Source organism: Lineus longissimus, chromosome 17 (genome assembly GCF_910592395.1).
Source record: "Lineus longissimus chromosome 17, tnLinLong1.2, whole genome shotgun sequence".
Taxonomy (NCBI): domain Eukaryota; kingdom Metazoa; phylum Nemertea; class Pilidiophora; order Heteronemertea; family Lineidae; genus Lineus; species Lineus longissimus.
Genome location: NC_088324.1, coordinates 13,061,673 through 13,082,885, shown reverse-complemented (window position 1 = coordinate 13,082,885; position 21,213 = coordinate 13,061,673). Strand labels below are relative to the sequence as shown.

The 21,213-nt window shown below is 39.8% G+C and overlaps 2 protein-coding genes across 2 annotated transcripts in view; one reads left to right on the top strand and one right to left on the bottom strand.

Annotated features, from left to right (window-relative positions):
* Window positions 1-220: 220 nt before the first annotated feature.
* On the bottom strand, window positions 221-3,399 carry LOC135501110 (retinol dehydrogenase 14-like). The gene is made up of 7 exons (XM_064792916.1): window positions 3,267-3,399; window positions 2,424-2,645; window positions 2,073-2,244; window positions 1,731-1,859; window positions 1,365-1,526; window positions 990-1,151; window positions 221-785 (listed from the first exon to the last, which is right to left on the bottom strand). The coding sequence occupies exons 2-7, from the start codon at window positions 2,610-2,612 to the stop codon at window positions 643-645; spliced, it is 957 nt and encodes a 318-aa protein (XP_064648986.1). The 5' UTR covers window positions 2,613-2,645; window positions 3,267-3,399; the 3' UTR covers window positions 221-642.
* A 266-nt stretch (window positions 3,400-3,665) lies between these two features.
* Window positions 3,666-21,213, top strand: part of LOC135501109 (heparan sulfate 2-O-sulfotransferase 1-like) — a 76,032-nt gene continuing 58,484 nt past the window's right edge. The window contains exon 1 of the mRNA XM_064792915.1: window positions 3,666-3,944. Within this exon, the coding sequence (XP_064648985.1) occupies window positions 3,806-3,944 (139 nt within the window). The 5' untranslated portion in view covers window positions 3,666-3,805. The remainder of the gene's footprint in view (window positions 3,945-21,213) is intronic.

Genomic DNA, 21,213 nt, shown 5'->3' with positions numbered 1-21,213 from the left:
ATGGGGCTCTTCTGGGAGCATGGGAAAAGGCCACCTCCTAGTGACATCTTGAAGAGCCATGAAGCTGCTCAATCATTGGCCTGTGAATTCGGCATTCCTTATGGTCCAGTTTCGAATGTGGTCTATACAGGTTGAGGTATGTTTGGCCATTGTCAATGATCTACAACAAAAGGGTCACTTCACAAAGCGTCAATCAATTGAATGAAGTCTAACCAAAATATATTAATTATAATTTAATCAAAATAATGATCTAAAAGTGTATATCATACATTTTGTCTACATGTACATGTTAGCACATTTGCATTTTTATGACCCGTAGTTTATATCTTGGGTGAGATCTACAAATTTACTGGCACAAACATAACAAAGGCCCGGGAAACATTTCTCAATTTCATCCCTGTGAAATTCCTACATTTCCAAATCTAATGATAGCACTTCAAATTTCAATACCTATAGAATACATAGTGATTTCTTGAATTTTACATCATCTATTTCATTCTATGAGATGAATAACAACTGTGTTTGATGCGGCAACATATAAGGGTTCGGGTAGTTTGGGTAGTTTAAACTATATATACTTTATATTTCCTTGGATATGCCCATTATTTACAGGGGTTACATCTCTTTCATTTAGCAGTCCATTTATTTGATCTCCACAGACGGGTATCCCTCCATTTTCAGGAGACCAGCTGACACTTCCCACAGTTTCTTCTGTTTTTCCTCGTCATACGATTCCTTGGAAGACTTGGCAATGGCACCTTTTGTAAAGAACTTCCCTGTAACACCTGGAAAAGTTGACAAGAGTTTGAGTCAATAGGGGACAAGACTAACAAGAACAGGGTTTCTGGTTTTCTCTTACATAACATAATGAACACATCTCAAGAGAACCGCTGACTTTATCATCAGATCAAAGTCGACTGTCTAGCGAACGAGAAGAAGATAATGAACACATCATTACACAACATTGTGTGCCGTACGTAAGAATGTACCTTTGTACTCTGGATTCGTTGCCACATCCACCAGTTTTAAACCACCGTCTTTCATCGATGTTGTGACGCCCTTCCACCACAGGATCCAACCAAGTACATATGTGACAAAGAATCGTACAAAAGCGGGCTGATTCTGGCCAAGGCCCGTCTCGGGGATGAAACCTGAAAGTGCAAAATGATTCAAATAAATCGATCGAAACATCGTAGTCCAGACAGTTAGAAAGTTCTTCATCTTCAACAAGAATGTTACTTTCACAAAACCAACATCCATGGACAACTTCTCATTGTGACTAGCTTTCAATTTACGAGGTGGGCTGTGTTGTCCACACCAGCAGTTTTTCCCTGCATCCATTTGCATCCATAACTAAGTCTGACCTGGACAAAATGTGTTCACAGTGACTCCTGTACCCTCCAGCCTCCGAGCAAGCTCATAAGTAAACATCACATTGGCAGCCTTTGACGTCCTGTAGGCATGGAAACCTGAATATGCATCTTCTTCAGACATTAACAGGTCATCAAGGTCGGTTGGCCGAGGTGCTGAAAATTAGAAATTTTCTTCATCTAAGGGCAGATTTGTCTGTTCAAAATGCACTGCATGAAAAAAATGCTTAAAACAACACTAAAATCACTGGAAATTAAAAAATATATTTTGCTAAGAATGACTCATTCTTGGTGATTTACTGCTCAATTCTGGCAAAGTAAATATTTTACTTTTGAACTTTGAAGTTTGAGCATACTCACGTTCTTTAGACATTCCTTTACTGTCTGGGTCATGTAAGGATGATGTCGTCACAACAACCCGGGCCTCCCCGTCCTCTGCAGCAGTTTTCTTCAAGACATCAAGCAGAAGATTGGTCAGCAAGAAGTGGCCTAAAACGAAGATGATAATGAATTATAAAACAACTTGGTTACAATGTCTCATCTTTATAATGGATTATGTACTTGCCTCGCCAAGCTTGATGTGCTTTAGAATGGCAGACTCGGTTTTAGCTCACAGTTCTGCTCCACGCTTGCAGTATTTCAATTCATCTATTTGATAACCTATTGCTGACCGCATGTTGATAATAACAGATTCCTATTTACCTAGATGATTTGTTCCCATGGTAACCTCAAAGCCATCTTTTGTAAAACTTCTTTCATGTCCCTTGAAGTTCATGGTGAGACCAGCATTCAGTGCCAAGATATGGAGGGGTTTCTTCATCTCAATGAATTCCTCTGCAAATGCCTTTATCGATGATATGTCACCAAGATCAAGCTGGAAAGGAGTAAAAAAGTAAGGGCTGCTTATAATAGTTAGGTATATATAGCACTTTCATGGACTTGGATATGTGCAGAAGCTTTTCATAGCTGTCACTGTTACATGTAATTGTCTTCACACAGGAAGTCTGGGAAATCAAGGAGGAATAAAATCCTCAAGAAATTCAAAACACATACTTGCATAAAAAATGCGTCAGCTTCAGGGTTATTATCTGCGATCTGTCTTACAGCGGCAGTGCCTCTCTCCGTGTCCCGACATGCCAAGATGACTTGGTATTCATCCTGGCAGAGCTTCTCAGCTGCTTTGAAGCCGATCCCAGAATTAGCTCCGGTGATGATCACGACTTTCTTTTTTGATTCCGCCATAGTTTTCTGATATGTGACTCAAGATATATCAAACTGGAAAGAATTGGACTGACAATGAACTTTTTTATCTAAGTCAAACTTTTACTAGAATAATAACTCCAGCAATGACACCCCGTCAATTTCAATAAAGTGGGTGAACATATTTACAGTTACACAAGCTAGTCGTCATATAACTTCAATTCAAATTACTGATGTGGGCCATTTATTTATGCATCATCGTCACCATCATCATCAATTTTCAAATTGAGAAAACTGAACAGCGGCTGCAGCAATGATTGGGCTGAGAGGTCATACATCATGAAGAGTAATCAGTAGACTGCTCGATGGGGAGGACATCATTGCCATGTCATGGTGATCCATCAAGGCAAGAAGAGCGTGATTTCTGTCAAACCAGGCATTGGCTTATCCGTCAAAGGTCTACGTTAAGTTCAGCACTCTACAACTTACACATACTACACTACACAACTCACTCAGCCCATCTAAGCTACACTATTGGTCTACACTGTTTCACTCTAGTCAGTTGTCTCTGACTCTACTACTACTAGTACTACTAGGCCTAGGTCAGGTGACTTTTACCAGTCTTGGCCGGATTAAGTTACAAGTTAGTTCGATTTTACAAAAACAACACAAGAGTCTCCGAATTGCCATCAGTACCTTGATATGCAGAGTAATGGTGAAACCTATCCGATCACTCCGAATCTGCCAAATCTTGCCTTTGTAACACTTTTTGTCAAGAAAATTTGGTCTTCTTCTAAAAGTTGGGAGGTGGTGACACCTAGGGCGACACCTATTCGTTAACGGCAGAACTATTTTATAACGATTAAACTACAACCGCCGGTTCGTAGATTCATTTATCTTGATTTGGGGCCCAAATAAAATACTAAAATATAAACAGGAACATTTAAGATGCAATTTAGTGCTTTTATAGCTGTTTCATTATTTGAATCCGCCCAAAATGTTTTTCTCATTAAAAATGACCTTTTTGTATCAAAGCATTGAATCAACGAAACCGTTTCACCGTACATTTTCAGTTTTACACTGCATATACACAGGACATGCTTCACAAGCTAAACATTGCGAAACGCGTTGGATTTACTCTCCCGATTTCTCTGTTTTCACCAAAACTGTGTAAATAAAAACTAGAAAGTTAAGCTCATTGTGGATTAAGCTTTATATATTTTGACTATGTTGTGATGGTGTTTCGAGCGTTTAGAGGGATGCAGGGGAAACACTTCGCCCTTCTTACCGCATCCTGCGCTATCTTCGTTTTGTTTGCCGTTGTTCATCTTGAGGGTGAGATATCACGTTTAGACGCTGCAAGATCAAAATTAGGTGAGTTTACCAAAAAATCAACAATGTCACTCCCTTCAGTGCGTTAATAGCTTTCTTTTCACCTTTGCCGCGTCAAAATCGGCCTCATAGATTTTGTAAACTTTGCATTTCTTTGCGGGGTTGACTAAGAGAATACATTGTTGCATTGTACGTTTTCTAGTGGAGGTTCTACACACTGGGCTGGCTTCCTATGCTGATATACACGTTCTGTTTTTCATTCGGGGTAGTTATGGTCACCTGTCACATCAGCAGTCATGTCAGTGGGCCTATGACATGCTCTTGATTCAGAAAGGATGGGGGTCTGATGTCAATTTTGTCATCTATTAAGTAATATGTATTAAATGGGGTCAAATTCTCTCTCGCATTAACAAATGAATTTAGGCTAAACGTTCACAGATTGAATGCTGAAAAGCGGTTGGGGGACTGTGACAACAGTGGATTTTGGATGATTTTATATCCATCCATAACCACTAATCTAATCTGCGTGATGGTAGGCCAACATCTACAATCATGAAAGTGTTAGGATTATATTGGGCATAGTCATAAAAGAGGTGAAGCAACAACTTTAACCAGTGTAAGGACCAGGGTTCATCCTTGATTTATTTTCCAGGCCTACACCAGAACCTGGTCCTTGTCCCTTACATACCCTAAAATTAGCTGAACTAATGTGTCGGGCATGCCATAGATAATCAAATGAATAGTCAAATGAGTGTCACAAAAATGGAGTGCACAGCAAAGACATAAAGTACTTTCATAGAAAAGAAGGGCCAAACCAGAACCCCCTCCATGATCCATCCCAAACCCACCCCTGTCACCCCTGTAATAAGTCAGACTGATTGCCAAGTGCCACGCTTGATTAAGCCACATAATAAACCAATCATAATCATAACGACTAGTCTACTAATTACAATCAAGACATTGATTGCATCACAATGGAATTAATCCAGATTGTCCAGCCCATTGATCTTGTTCCTTGGCAATCGGAGGTTATGTGTTCATTCTTTATTGCCATTCATTCATTCATAAAGTTCATTCTTTTTTATTGCCCAATTATTGTGATTAAGAATCAAAACAATTACAGAGCTTCCCTTTCCTTTGTCTTTTTTGATTCTCGATTTCTTCATTGACAATCAGCTGGTCATGATGAGGTGGCCCTTCCAATAACTGAAGAGACTCTGAACAATGATGTGACAAGAAAACATGGCCTGAATTCTGAAAAAATCAATCTATATTCAAACCAGTGCATAACAGTTAAAAGAGTCACTTGACCTGCACAGAATTTCTACCATGATTTTCATCATTGAAGCATCTGGCTTACCATTGTAGTGTTAGTTTCGTCACTTTCCATTGAAAACCACACTCTCTTGCATGCCAGCCACATCCACATTGCCTTGATTGAAAGAATCATAAACAACTTACATACTGTAGTGTATCCCACTGAACCTAGGTCTCCACCAAAACAGCTAATTTATTATCATCTAAAGGCACCATCGCCGGCCTCAACTACAGCATGTATTGTAACATTGCATGTTTTTTATCTCTCAGCCATGATCGATGTTGTTGTTACACTTGGAGAGTCACACAAATATTTCCAATTTTTACATGCCTTGCTAAGTGGATACACAATGCTGTGCGATCCTTGAACTCATGATATCGAATAGCGACTGCTCTTGAGTGCATAAAGGTGGAAAAAGGCGGCAGAAAATAATTTCTTAAGGTTTTATCATCTTTTTGTCACTGTTAGTGTAATACTGAAGGGCAATCATTGGAAACCAAACGTTTTGAACCTTCTTTAATCGTGGTAAATTTGAGCTCACCTGGGTGAGCTTATGTCATCTCGTCCGTCAGTCCGTCGTCCACCGTCCGTTGTCAATGGTCCGTCGTCGTCGTCCGTCGTCTATTGTCAGTCGTCCATTGTCCGTCGTCCGTCGTCCGTCAACAAGGTTGGCACATTTGCTCAGAGGTCAAACTCTAAAAGTGTCACTGACAGTGCCACATTTTGTCATATTAAAAAGTCAGTTAAACCTCCATGTCTCATTACATCTACCACAAAATCATTCCCAGGACGGTGAGCACATTACAGTAGCCGTGCTCATATTTTGTAAGCCCGATTCGTAGCCTTCTCAAGGAAACCCTGGATAAAACCTGTCCTTGCACACCGGCAGGGTTTCACAAGAGGGGGCAGACAAAAAATATTGTATGACAAAGGTAAGTTTTAGATATATTTTCATGATTTCGGATGTAAAATACATGATTTGGGAGCAGAGCTAGCCACATTGAAAATGAATGAGATGCATTTTCAAAATAAAATTTACTTTTCACCGATGTCTGGTTACTATTATCATGATTTTTTTTCCTGGCCTAAACACACAATGACAATAAATGACTGAGCTAGAAGTCACTATCAACACAAAGTGATCTCTCCATGTTTTTCTACAAAATCCATCCCAGCTGCCTGATTCTTTTCAGTGCGGCGTCTGCCTACCCAAGCAGATCACTGGGTGGATAGTATTCACTCGCTTATGACACAGCCATTGACAGGACAGAGAAAAGACATCCGCCATATGGGCGATTATTTACTGTGGCAAAAATCGCGAAATCGTGGTCTTTGTGTGAATGGTTGATGATGAAGTAGTGTGGATTTGATGAAGTGAGATTGCAAGACACAGGAGTGGCACTTTAGGTTAGGTGCACAGTTCATGTATCTTGTGACCTTAGGCAAGTCACTTGATCATTACGAACAACTTCCAATGCACAGCAGGCCAACCAATAACAATCCCATCAGACTTTTACATCACTACGCCCTCGGTCCCTTTAATTTCAAGAGTTTATGCAAGTAAAAACGGTAAATTTTAAATCCTACATCTCATGCATGTAGTGTAACCCCTAAATAAAGGGCCTGCCAGCTTTGGCTTAAATTATGAGACACCCTTTATTTCTAAACATGCACCAAAGAGACACAAACTTTTATACCTCTACCCCTGCCATATCACATAGCACACCATCTGACAACTTCTTTGAGAATCCCTGGCGTGTATTCATACAGTGCAATCCTCTGGACGAAATTGTCAGCTCAATAGATGAACATCTTATGATTTCTATAAAGATCGTATCAGATTTCATCTTTGTGCGATCAAATGGTGTCCTTTATTATAGATTGTCGGTACAAGTGTATGGGAGGGCTCGCTTTATTCCTTTGCAAAAATACACCAAGAATTGGTCGTGTTATAGGAAAACCTGTGACAAGAAATCCGGGTTTAGTAACCCATTGCATTTTGGAAGCGGTCCAGTTTTGGGACGTACATGAACAGCTCAGAGGACAGTATTACTACATGAAAATCTTTCTGCCAACTATCAATTTTACAACTTGATACTGAAGCTTGGTATAAGTAAACAGAGGCATCCAAGTTCCCATACTCTCCTCTCGTCTAAACGACACACAAGGCTCCAAGATCACACAGCTCTTTATAGCGAGCTCAATATAGACTGCCTGTCATTCCTGTTAATAAGATGGTCCAAAATCCTCTATAAAAGTACAAAAGGTTTCGAGAGTTCGTTAGACTAGAGGGATGTTACAATCTCTGACGCTTGTGTGGGGTACAGTTGAGTGGTGGTGCTATCTGATCATTGCTGAAGTTAGCAATAAGATTGTGTCAGTCTGGCCCATGCACAACAAGGTAGGGTACATGGGGAAACCAATGCAAATCATTTGGGCGTATGATCTATGCAGTGTAGTATCGATGCATCATTGCCTGTGCATAATGGTGTTTTGGTTACCCTGTGGTGTAAGTTTTATTACACCGACCTGCTAATTTAGCTAATCCTATCCCAGTAGGCCTTCAAATGTACTTGTGTGTGGTAGGATTATCCAAAGGATTAGAAAAACAAATGTATGCTTCGGTCAACTCGAAGTTCTGTCATGCATGTATTGATGTATCTTACAAGACCAGAACCCATGTAATTCTGATCATATTACCTCACTCTCTTTATGCCTTTTTCAACTTGAACAAGATTATTCAAAGGGAACCCGTACATTTTTTAAATCCTACATCATGTCCACATCGTGTCAGACAATAGGCAGGCCTGGTCAAGTTGAATAAGGGCTCAAAGACATCAGAACATGTTTGACGGCTTGCACGTTTACATTATGCAGTGCATATCATTTAACTGGGATGAAGTTGAAATCATGTCAAAGCATTTAAGAATAACACAAGTTTTGAACTAACTTCCTTTGTATTTATACCATGGCTTTGAAATTGGGAATGTGTTTGTGCATGAATAGGAAGTTATTGGTCATGGTATAGGCCTAGATATTATGGGGTTCATTCTATATGCATGCATGATATGATTGAAACTAAGGTCTTTGAGAATGCATTCAAGTATTCTCAGTTCAGTACATTCATAAAACTCAAACTTTCCTTTTTCGTAACCCTCAATAATTTATGTTTCAGATAATTCTCACTTTGAAATTTTACCGCATAAGGTTGATCGACACCCTCTGCCAACTAGGTAGATAGGTAGGTAGGTATAGTCACCAAGTGAAAATGACCGCAATGATGCTCATGATGCCAAGAGGGTACTATACTGTATTCATGTAACCCGTTTTGATTTTTGCTTTTGTCGGACAACATCTTTTGAAGTACCCAGTAGTACATGTATCAATGCATCAACGAACTTCAAAAATGTACTCCGACGCCATATTTTCTGGCATGGTGAAAATATAAGGTCGATTTGTGGCTTATTTGACTCCACCATGTCTATGCTGGATTTGAAGCGTTTGAAGTACATTTCTCAAGTGATACATGTAAGTATTCATCCACCTCCGGTGATCCAAAAAAATTTTACTCCGTGAAGAAATCATCATACTCCGTGGAAAAAGTCATCACACTTCGTGGAAAAATCATCATACATGCCGAAAAAAATCTTCATACCGGTACATGTGCTCCATAAACTCAGTGGAAAAATCATCATTAAAGGAAAAAAACTTATACAAATAAGAGGTGCTGTGTTTCATTTGTTCATGTTTCATTCGTTTTATATGTGTCTTGTGTATTGTGGTCATGTGGGCCCTTGTTTAAATTGAATGCCTGATTGAGTTCGTTACCTTTGTTTACAATGAGAGTTTTCATTATTGGTACAGAATATGGAGACATCCATTGAGGTGTGAGGCTGAGAGTGAAGTGGCAAGGACAAGTTGAGATACAGTGCGCGGTACGCAGTGTGGTACATGGTGTAAAGTACTGTAAAATGTATAGGAAATTTTATATAGCCATGGCAAACATGGTTATTGACATGATTTAGGCTGCATTTCCACAGCTCAAGTGGGGTTAGAAATGCTGTGAAACAGCCATTATCGTTGTACCATGTCTCCCTTCGGAAGATATCCCTGAATAGTGACATGAACTCTAATAAAAAGGCGGAATCCAAGCAACTATTTTTCACAGTGATTGAGTTACACTGCTGTACAGAAATTGGAATTGGTTGATCCTTATCAAAATATTTGGTAGCATTTTCAAAATTTCATTCGACATGCCTTACATTTCTGCTGCTTCATCTTTAGAGCATCGCCAACATCAACAGCATCGCAGCTCACAATCTCACACCACCATCTCTGCCCCTGCTTCCCCCTGTCACTCCTAGTGAGAGAGAGTACTGAGGGAGCCCCGTGACTCACTCATGATGACTCCTTCAATCAATTACATCCAAAGCTCTCTCTGATAAGCCATTTGTTGCACTTTATGGCAGTTATTTTGTGGCGTTACGAGAATGTTGTGCAAAAAGTTGTGGCGGTTGATGCTGGTATGGTGGCCACAAGCAGGCGCTGGCATGGTGGTCACAAGCAGTGGTTTTTATACAAAATGAAGCAGTTTTTGCTGTTGAACATAGTGGCGATAAGTGCAATGAACCAGGTTTAGTAAATATTGACCCGAGGGAGTCGTTTGTTTCACTAAGTGACTGTTATTTTACTGCACTGTCGTTTTCTCACAAATGATGGGAAAATAAAGTAGCGATGGTTGTGTTAGTATGGCATTAGTTATGATGCATTTAGCGTCAAATAGATTGCGGCAGTCATTTATGTAATGAACGTTGGAGAAAGTGACCCATGAACATTTTTAAAAATAATAATATTCTGGCAATAAGAAATATTACTTGCCACAAAGGACACCTTTGGGTAGAAAGAAGTAAACTGTTACTTCTTTCTACCCATTAAAAAAAATTGAAAAAAAAAAATTATAAAAATTTTACCACACCTATGGCTTCTGAACCCTGGGTCCTCTGGATGGTAATCACAGCCCCTGCCACTACACCACAGAGGAACACATGAGTAAGGGAGGTCCTTCAAAGATATAAATGTGGGTATTGTTCTTGAGAAACAATACAACTTAGAACTATGTCCACCAAAACCATTGTCTTGAAAACATATTTGAGCTGGTTGGCAATACTTTTGCTGTTTGTAAAACTGACACTCCTGGCCATGATTCAAAGTCTATTGGTTCAGATTCCTCAAGAGTTTATTCGACTTGGATAGAAAGAGATCAATGACAATTTTTTTAGAAATAATAATCTTCTGACCATAAGAAATATTACATGCCACAAAGAACACCACTGGGTAGGGAGAAGTAAAACCTTTACTTCTCTCTACCCATTTAAAAAAAAAAATTGAACGAAAAAAAATTATTAAAAAACATTCCCCCTCCAGCCAAGTCTGGGTCCAGAAGCCTGGTCCCTCTGCTTGGTGATCACAGCCCTTGCCACTAGGCCACAGAGGATCACACAACAACTGCAGGCTTTATTCAGTCTAAACTTCTTCATGAGGGTGTTTGGCGATCCAAAACACTGCCAGTCAAAACTATTGTCTTTGAAAACTTAACTTAGGGCTGGTCGTTTGGTTGGTAAAAATGGGGGGATTTCACTTTCAGATTGCTCCTGCAGCAACATTTACTCTGATGAACATTTTGCTTTTGGACTGAGATTTTGTCTTGTCTTATTTTATTGATTCTGACTTTTCAAGGGTGTATTTATTTGAAGAAAGTGATTCAAATGACACTTTCTTAAAGGAACCAAATTCTGGCCAAAAGAAATATTTATTTGTAGCAAAGATCACCTTTTGGTGGAGAGAAGTAAAACTTCTTTCTACCCATTCAAAAAAAAATCAAATACCAAAAAATGATAAAAAGATACCCAACCCCTCCAGCCACGTCTTGGTTGTGAACCCTGGGCACTCTGCTTGGTGATCACAGCCCTTACCACTAGGCCACAGAGGACCACATAAATAGGTGAGGTCTTATCTAAACATAAATCTGGGTTTTGGGTTTTTTTCTTGAATGGGATTAGCATTTCAGAACAATGCCCATCCAAACCATTGTCTTCGAAAGCATCTTTGGGCTAGTTGACAATATTTTTGCCAGTTGAAAGACACATACTTCTGGTGGCAAGTTTCTGATCTGCAGTTGAACTCTTTCCCTTAATTTCGAACATATTTTGTTGGCTTTTGCCGGCTAGTATGTCTACTACTCAAATGAATACCTATTTCCACTTGGCAAATAGAATAGGAGCAATATGTCTAGTTGTGAAGAAGCATGTATTTATGCTAACTAGTATGCTAACTAACTAGTATACTTTTGCTACCTGGCAAAACTTCTTATCTTGACACTAGAGAGCGACATCAAGTTGGTTTTTGAAGTTGAATTTTTTTATCAGTGCAGCTGTCTCAAATGGCCTCGTCAAATCATGTACATTTCTCAACAGACTCATGTAGCCTAAGACAAGTATACCAAGGCGGAGCAAGTAGTGGAGATATTCTAACTAGCTAGTACATACTGCTCTTCCTACCTAGCAAAACTTGTTAAACTTGACATGATGATGAGCAGCAGGGGAAAATCTCGCGGAGCAAAAGATCACAGAAAAGCGAGGAAATGGGTGTAACTGAAGATCAGAAACTTGCAGGCGGGAGTGTGTGTCTTACAAATGGCGAAAGTGAATACATGCGTTTTATTGGATCAATGTTGAGCAGTTGCTGGCTAAAAAGCATTAGCAGTGGGGTGCACAGAACACCTCGGAGATAATGATTTTTTTGAGGAAGTGAGAAATGGCCAAGGATGTCTCTATTTTAAAATCTTTCAAGTTTCTGTTTATGTTGACTGACCATCTTTCCGAGTTAGGCCACCATACATCTGACCATTGCGTACTGCAACAATGGCTTTTTGCAGCGTATCCAAGCAGAGTCTGATAGCGGGGCAGTGCAGTACAGATTGGACTTTGAATAATGTTGTGGATATGACTTTTTAGACAGGCTTTACAGTGCAAAACATTTTTTATCATCAAGGCGATGAAAAATAGTTTCTTTGCGGCATGCTATTACTGGTGTTGCATCAAAGAATGGTGTTTATACCAAACACCTGGCTATTGGAACAAAAAGTCACTCAAAAGGTTTCTTTTCTTGAAGAAAATCTGAAGCAGGCAGGTTGCAGAAAGATGTGTAACTCATAAATCATTATTTTATCATCATGTCTGATTGGGAGGATAACCAGTTGCATCCCTTGCATCATGGTTCGATAAAAGACTTCTATCACAAGCACCTGTGGTGACTAACTTGGCTGTTTGAAAAGAAAATTGAAATCAAGCTAGAAGAAGATGATCTAAGATCTTGAGTTTGCTTGAAACAAAAGCTTGTGCAGGGTTTATAGAAAGCTGTAGGCCTAACAAGGTGGTTTATCATTGTGTCTAGACAGAATTGTAGATAAGCTGAACTTTGCCAGGAGAATTACTTGAAAAGATACAGTGTGGATGCAATGGAATGTTTCAGATAGGCTTTGGTATTTCAGAGACTTAACTGCACTTGTGAGGCAGTAGAAACCTCACCAGACAACATATCATAGCCTGAGAAGATATGCAGATTTATTGGAATGTTTCAGATATATAGCCCTTGACCTATCCCTGACGTGAAATCACACAGAAATACTGAACCTTGCTGTTGAAGTTAACTTGAATGTCACACCCTATCAATCTCTGGACCTGCTATCAATCTTCCGAACCAGTTTGCTTTTATCTCTAACCCTACAGTTATTTGCCACATCACAGATGATAAATACCAGGAGTATGCAGCACTGTGTGGTTAGCAGTTATACTTGAATAGTGATGTGAACAGAATTGTAGCCTGAGGACTATGGCTGCTTTCATAAGCTGGGTTACCTTCTTTCTTTTTATGCCAAAAATATTTGCTATTGTAAGTCCTCCTTGGGATTTTTAATCAAAATAATCAAGTTCCAAAATGCAACATCACCTTAGGAAGATATCATGCCTTGCTTTCATAAGCTGTGTACTTTCTCCCTTTCTTCACCAAACATGTTTGCTGTTGTTAGACCTACATTGGATTTTCAGTCATAAGCAACTTTACCTTAAAATAAAAAGCTGCATACAGAAGGGTATGCCTTCTCCTTTTGTATATCACACTTGTTTGCTGCTATTGCGTTAAACGTTGGCGTCAAAATAATCAAGTCGGGAAGAGTGGAACATGGCCTCAGGCTTCGGCTGCATTGGTAAGCCATTCCAGTAAGGGATACCACTGAATCCAAACAAACAGGAGAAATATTTCACCATCAGGTGGTAGATTGGTAAAGTGGGGAGCTTTTTCTGCCACATTCAATCCATTGATCTGGACAGGCAGGTGAATTCTCACTTCCGAGAACTTGGCCTCCACTGATACTATCCTTGGTTCAGTAGAGTTTTGTGGTTGTAGTGTTCTAACATCAGTGACTACCGCATTCTGATCAAATAACAAAGCAAAGGGTAGGAAAACCAATTCAAGATCAAGTTGAAGCTATGGAAAACATTGCATATGGATGTGTGGCAAGGTCATTAGTTGAACCCAGCGTGGTTTTGGAGATATTTGCAGTATATTCATATTCCAATCATATGTGAGCTTTGGCTTTTCACTATCATGCTGTTTTTACTCATCTGCAAGAAAAAACACTATCAGTCTGGACCATCTCTCCACTCAATGAACCAGACGTCAGTACGATTCATCTTCTCCTCAAACTAGATTACAGCATCCCTTCTTGACTCAATGAAGCTAAAGCAATGATAAACATTCCCCTCAATCTATTGCTGTTATCCGTTTCGCCAGCAGCAAGTCTACCAAAGAGCTTATACCATCTTAGCTCTGAGAAGGGAAGGCCGATAGATTTCGGGATGGGTCTCCTGTTTGTGTGAAATGTCCCTGTTCTGAGACAATTTCATCAATGGCTTAAGCATTGTTAAAGCTCTCTCTGGTGGGGAGGTAGGGGGGCATGTCTTTTAGATATTCAATGCCTTCCCTCTCCCTCTCCCCCGCCATCTACGGCCATGGACGGAATGGTGAGATGGGTTACGGAGAAATTTTGTAATGATCTCTGAACATTATGCTAGAAAGCAGTTAAAAAATATCAAGAAGAAGAAAGTTTGCCTTGCCTGATGCACCTGCCTGGTCTGCACCTGAAAGATTACTTGAGTACCAACATCTCATGTTATACATTCTCACTCAGGATCGTAAAATTGTTACCAATCTTGCTGCTCATAGCGAACTATATGTACTTCTAAGTATTCTGTAACACATCAAGAAGTACATGCAACCCTTTGCCGCTCCATGTTCTTCGATATGCTTTCACTTGCTTGATGCTGTTGGTCATGAGGGTCACCAATTTTACTCCTGAGAAAATGTTGCCAGAAAGAGCTGGTCATTCAGACTCCTTAGCTAACAGTCAGAGTGCTGGCAGCAGTAAAACAGTCTGAACAGTCTGGCCAAGCTATTTTATTCCAGCTAAAAGAGCTTGAGGTACTTTCTATTGATACATCAAGTTGTCAGTTTGTTGCTGTTTGAGTGTTTTCCTGTCAGCAATATCTTCTAATGGTATTTAAAAGCTTTCATGCCATGTCTGGACAAAACTGTTCTTTTTAAACCAGGTTATGAGGAAAGTTGTTGAAGTCCATTTCGTGCCACAAAAAGGGGGGATTTCATCCACTTGCGTTGTGAAGAGAACATGATTTAGCTAGCTTTCCTTTGGGCCAAGCTTTACCCCATCACCTTATCTATGTTTGGCTAGAGATAAGTTTACACTTAGATATTCTCTGGAGAAAGGTGACCGGATCTTAAGATCTGATTAGGTCTGATGAGATGCATTCTTCCAATAGTAATTTCCTTAAGTGTGCTATCCATTGTAATGTGGAAGTTAGTGAATCTGATCGGAATCCAACTGTGGTTGGACCTTGGCCATCACCAAGAAGTATCCATTGTCATTTACCATGTCAGATAATCCTCCTAGACCTTTGGTCTGAATAAAGTATTTGGGGATGCATAAAACTAAAGTTATGATGGAGGGGTAGCATTGCGACCAACCTTTGACCACTTGGAGTGAAGAGAGATGGTGGCAGTCCTCTACGGTGTCTACTCTGAAGAATGATGTGTCTTTGACTGATTTTCTCTTCCCTGTGTGTGACAGGGAGTCATCACTTTGAGCTGCAATGCAATAGAGAGCCTGATAATCATGTTTGGCAGTGGGTCAGTGACACCTCTAACTCTCCGCTTTTTCAATCTGTAATCCTCAGGGACTATCAATTTCAGTACACTTTTCTTTCAATTTTTTTCTCTATTATCTAAATGTATCTCTTGTCTATCTCTTATTGTATGTCCTCTCCAAGTCGATGTGACAGAAATGCTTACATTGATTTCCAATGGCTACAGCGCAGTAATCTTTAAATCCAGAGATTTGGGCAATAATGCGCCAACGGGGGCCATCGATGGATTCTGATGGAATTAGTGCTTTGGTGTCGGATGTCATGTGTTGTCTCAAATATCGGATGTTCTGTTTGGACATGAGAATTGGTCCTGAGGGGGTGGAGATTGATCCATTGAGCTATGAAGCTGCTGTGTCAAATATAGGGCAGTGACACGGAGGGTTGAAAGGGTAACATTCATCATAGGAGAGGCCTTTACCATCAGTTGCATTCATATGCCTTTTGCCCTTCTTGACCAGGGCTGTGGCATACATCCCTTTTGCAGGTTTTGAAACAAATATTGATTTGTCAGTTTTTCTGTGCTTAAAAATCTCTTGCAGATGAAATTATTATCTTGATAACCTGCTAACGCAATAGGTGACTCCCTTCCCTCTGCTATGACTACTACATGAACAACTTATGAAAACTCCTCACCGCGGCCGCGGCAAGATTTCTTAAGATGCCCAGTTTCCGATTGCAGCCATCAATATCCAGCATCGATTCACTGGAGACATTGAGCCAAGTGTTGGTTGATTCATTACGAATACAATCACATCGCTTTCATTATACAACAATCGTTCTCATTAGTAAGGCGATATGATGTCACAGTCTGATTTACCAGAGGTCAACCAGATTGGCCCAATATGTAACACTGGCCATTGGGAGGTGGTTAGCGGTCATAAAACAGTATGTAAGGTTGATATTGCTGGATAAACATGACAATGTATTCATTAGGCTGATGATGTAAGAGTCAAGCTTGGCACATTTGTGGCCAGGATCGATGTACTGTTATATATGCGTTACAAAAGCCCAGACATGAGGGAGCCAATGGATGAACTCGGAAGACCCAAAGGATGACGTCCATTGATAATAATTAGTAAAGTTGTGTCTCTTGGGCCTCAATGGGCTGTCCATTAATGTGTCAGGTTCCATTATCGAAGAAGCTGCAAGACCTACTTTGACTGGAAAGCCAATCATTCTCATTATCATCAAGCCTGGTATGACCAGCAGACAACTGAAAAATGCCTTGTTTGAGAATCCATGCAAAACAGAAAGTTTAAACTGAACAAACTTACTAATTCTCTCCAAATGGTCACTTGAACTTGAAAATCATCAGTTGATATCCCTCTCAAACATTGTCAAAACTGGCACATGGTTACTTTTGAAGAGGGTTTGAGATGAGTCAGATTGACATCGATACAGTCCTCAACTACCCAAGAACTCTTCAACGATGTGTCGTCTCTCTCGAGACCCTTGTGAAGTCAGCAAGATTGACCCGTAGCTAAGCCAGAACAAGCAATGCCAGGTGCACCAGCTGAGAAGTTTGAACAAGTTGGACAGTTATGACGGCCAAAACGTTATTGTCTTTTTCAGCCAATGTGCCAGTGGGGATGCCAATAAGCGACGGGAAGCCTGAAAGTATCTCTTGTTCTGCACATCAAGAGATGGATAGTTTTCAAGGTGCTTCCCTGTTCACATGTAAAACTGCTACCTCGTGATGTGTGTATATAAAAATTCGAGATAATCCAATAAATATTTGTAACCTGTTGACACTTATTTGATAACAAAACACAAGTTGTTGAGACTGGTATTGGTTATGAAGGTGTGTTTATCAATTTGACAGGTAGCACTGTAGTCTTTCTGGCTTGAATTAGAAAAATATCACAACTTCCAGGTCTGTGAGAGGGGATCTTGGCGCCCAGGTAAGGCGTCTAAGTAACTGAAGGAGCACCCGTGTGCTTTTCACTAAAAAATTCATGGTCAGTTTCAGAGAATTCTCTCAAATCAGGGGTGTCCCACCCCCAGCCCTGTATCCGCCCTAGTATGATCAACAGTTGCTGACTACCCCTGATACTTTGCAACTGCAAACTCACATCCTCGGTGAGCTAGAAGAAGATTTTCCCAGTGAGTTCAAAGGGTCAATTGGTATTTCAGCAGCAATTTTAACGAGATAATAAGATATGATTTGTGATCAAAGATTGTGAATTGATGTTTATGTGATCATACAGCATAGTGATACATCATTCAGTAATGAAACATTTACGTCATTTCATCTATCAGTTGTATTTGTGAAAAAACTGTTTGTTTTCCCATATCTTTAAATAACCTGTTCTCATAGGCCACAGGGTTGATAGGTTAGATATCATAGCTTTAGATATATCTTTATTATGAAACTCATTTGTTATTTATAGATGGTAGTTAGCCATGGGTATTTCTCCAAAGGCATCTTTAGTCATAATAATAACAATAGCTGATATATGGATTGAGTTGATTAAAGACTATAATGGCGTTGTTGTAGACTAACTAAAATAAAATATGTTATTATTGTATATTATTTCAAGAGATATTCATTGTATCCTTTATAAACATATCAGTTACAAAAATAAATAAAGTATCAGTACAGTACTATGAAGCGTTGACCGTACCAATTTGTTGTAATGTGTAGACAAAATTCTTTGTTTTGCTGCAAAAAAATGTGAAAATAAAACATTCTCTTTGTGCCCTGTGTTTTTCGGTTTACAGTACTGTGTTGCAGATAAAGGTTTATAAAAAAGTAATAGAACTGGAATTTCTTTCGTGTGCAACGAGTTGTCATTCATCTCAAGGGTCATCAAATAGACCAATGGTGATGAAGAATCGCCACGAATCTTGAGAGGTGCCAAGTAAACCTCTTATGCCAGACAAGAGCATTCTTGCAGGCCCTCCTCAGCCCACTCGAGATGTCATCAGATGGCTCGGTCCACAACTCATCAGTCCTCAATAGATCTATTTAAGGATGTGATATATTCGTTTGATAGTACCACTGTTGATGACTAGAAATGAAAACATCACTATAGTATGGCTTTGGCAATATTGACTCATCTGGTTTTCACAATTTCTAGCTGACTGAGCTGACTGCCAAGGGTTTACAACTTATACAAGCACTGTGTGTACCCTCCCTTTATGGATGCAGTCCAGAAAACTTACAACCTACATACAGTCTGCAATCTAGGCCATATCATATCCTTATCTGCTAAAACTCAGCCTCGTTGCTAAAACTCAGCCTCGTTTTGGTACCAATGCATGATAGTGCATTGGTACTGCAATGTACTACCTGTCTGATAGAGAGTAGCCAAATGAGGTACACATTTTTGTGTTGTTTTGAAAGAAGTTGCCCTTTATTGTCTTTTTTCTGCAGCAATATTTTCCATTTATCCTTTTCCGGTATTGATATACTTATCTAAAGAAACTTGTAACATTTTGTTTGACATTTCTTTCAGTAGGTGTCCATTGTTGTCCACTTCCTGGTATAAAAAAGCACTTCTCCCTAGAGCAAAAGATGAAAGTGTTGCTAACCTTTGCTTGGACAAACTCACAGGCTTTAACCAGGGTCTTGATCTTTCATGAGTAGATTTTTTATGTAGGTTGGGATCAGTTTCAGCTGAAAAAAGATGGCATTGGCTGTCTGGACCAAGAGCAGTTAATAAGTGGGTATAGCAGGATGAATGTTGATCTTTTTTGCACCCAGCCTACTTGCAGGTTTTGCTTGACCTCTGTTGATCTCTCACTAAAATGTCACAGCGGAGTGACTTATTGCCCAAAGGAAGGGATCAACATGTATAGTGTGTAGGTGCTTCTCTTTCATCTGCACTCTAAATCACTACCCCTCTCAGCATGTCGGCCGACTGCTGGGGTGGAGTATCCTTTCGTCAGGACTTGGACTTCCATTATCGTAATTCAAACAGAATTAAAAGCCTGATCTCAGAAATAAGTAATTCCATTTGATATACGCCCTGCCCTAATTCCGTGGAAGATACAGATCACAGCCTGGGTGGCTTGTCCCAATAACCATACCAGCAAGGGGGCCATGACAACTCACACTTACAAGAATCAAACAGGACATCCCTGTTGCTATAAATGTCACAAATTGCCTCACATCTTGCTCATCCTTTGATGAGGGGGTATTTTTAGGAACTTCTCCATTTATCTGTTCGGCCATCAGGGACAGCTTATGGGTAATGATAGCAGAATTTGGGTGGTCATGTTATTTCAGGCTGTAAAATTGCAGAAGTTTGGTGATTGTTATACTGCATGTAGGCCTAGACCTGTAAAATTCAAATGCACTCTTTGGTTGATCTGCTTGATGATATCTATCAGAACAAATTTTGTCAGGACATGTTCCCTAAGTCAGCATTTGTCCAGGATAAGCTAATTTGAGAGTAACAATTCCAAGAATTCGGCTTTGACAATGGATATTAACATGATGTTATCTATCAGTGATAGTGTCTCTCATCGTTCTCGGTTCTTGACATGAAAGATGTGTGGTACAAAGGAACACATGCGACAAGGAAGGAAAATTATTAGAATAACTTGAAATTACCTTAGTTTGCATATTCTGCCCCAAGATTGGAATGTACTCGAATGCAAAGTCATGAATTTGATAATTTGCTATTCATTTTATATCAGACAACATAAACACTTTCTGAGGAAACATGTCTTACACTTGAAAGGATTTCATTTATTGATTTATATCAGTTTTGATCACGTGTGATGAGACCCTGATAGGTTTGGTCATGGGTGGCCCTTTTTGTCATATGGGAGATAGATGGAGAGGTGGCATAAACTAATAATGGTTTTTCTGACTTCCATTTCATTGGTCCATGGGTGGTCAGTGGTTCTGCTATGACGGAATATTCAGATATGGAAATATATTTGGAACCAAATTCAAAGAGCATCTTCCTGGAGAACAGAAATTTCCATTTTTTGGCTTTTGAAGGGCGAGTGGGGAGGGGGGGACACCTCCACACCTCCACTGGACTAACCGATCTAGTTCATCAATTGATCGCTCAGCAATTATGGTTTAGTGTCTAGCCTGAGGACACAACTGTAGTCAAGACTGCTGAAACTCCCGTCGTCCCAGTTACAAGCCAAGCACTCTAATACTGGACCAACATTTGGACAAACTGATCTTCAATTATCCATTGCTCGTATCCCTTCCCAATCCAGTTCATGAATTGATCTCTCGGCAAATCAAGTTATTGACTTATGTCATCCTGGGATAGCCGGCAGTGATCCGGGTATCAAGCCCGATGGACAAATCTTAATGAAAATTTCTCATCTGTAGCATCCGAGCTGCATTGGACATGCGAAAAAAACCAATGTGATTTTGTAACGGAGCAGAAAAAAGAGGGATGTGCATCTGATTTCTGAGATGAATATGTCACAGTGAGTGAGGCAGTTTGAATGGATTTACTTGGTTTTTAGCTGTTTTGTGCTTTGGTGTTCGAGTGAGGGATTTAGTAACTTTCTGATACTGAGAGTGGGTCGATATAATGGTTGCCCAATATCTGGGGTTTAAATTCTGACTGGAAAACTATGCCATTCATAGAAAGTTGGCTGTAACCTCTTGAGACTCACTCATGGCATCATGACCCCACATGCCATTTCTGATATCTTTTTGAAAAATTTGAAAGTAAAGATCTCTTTCTTTCACTGGGAGCACTAGGTCAAACAGTCCAATGGACCGAATGAAATTAGT

Excerpts from the sequence above, each read along its gene's own strand:
- LOC135501110 (XM_064792916.1), bottom strand. The coding sequence starts at position 2,612 with ATGGCGGAATCAAAAAAGAAAGTCGTGATCATCACCGGAGCTAATTCT. Across the intron at positions 1,860-2,072 it reads CATGGGAACAAATCATCTAG|GCCACTTCTTGCTGACCAAT; the intron begins GTAAATAGGAAT and ends TCTTCGTTTTAG. Across the intron at positions 1,527-1,730 it reads TAAAGGAATGTCTAAAGAAC|CACCTCGGCCAACCGACCTT; the intron begins GTGAGTATGCTC and ends TCTAATTTTCAG.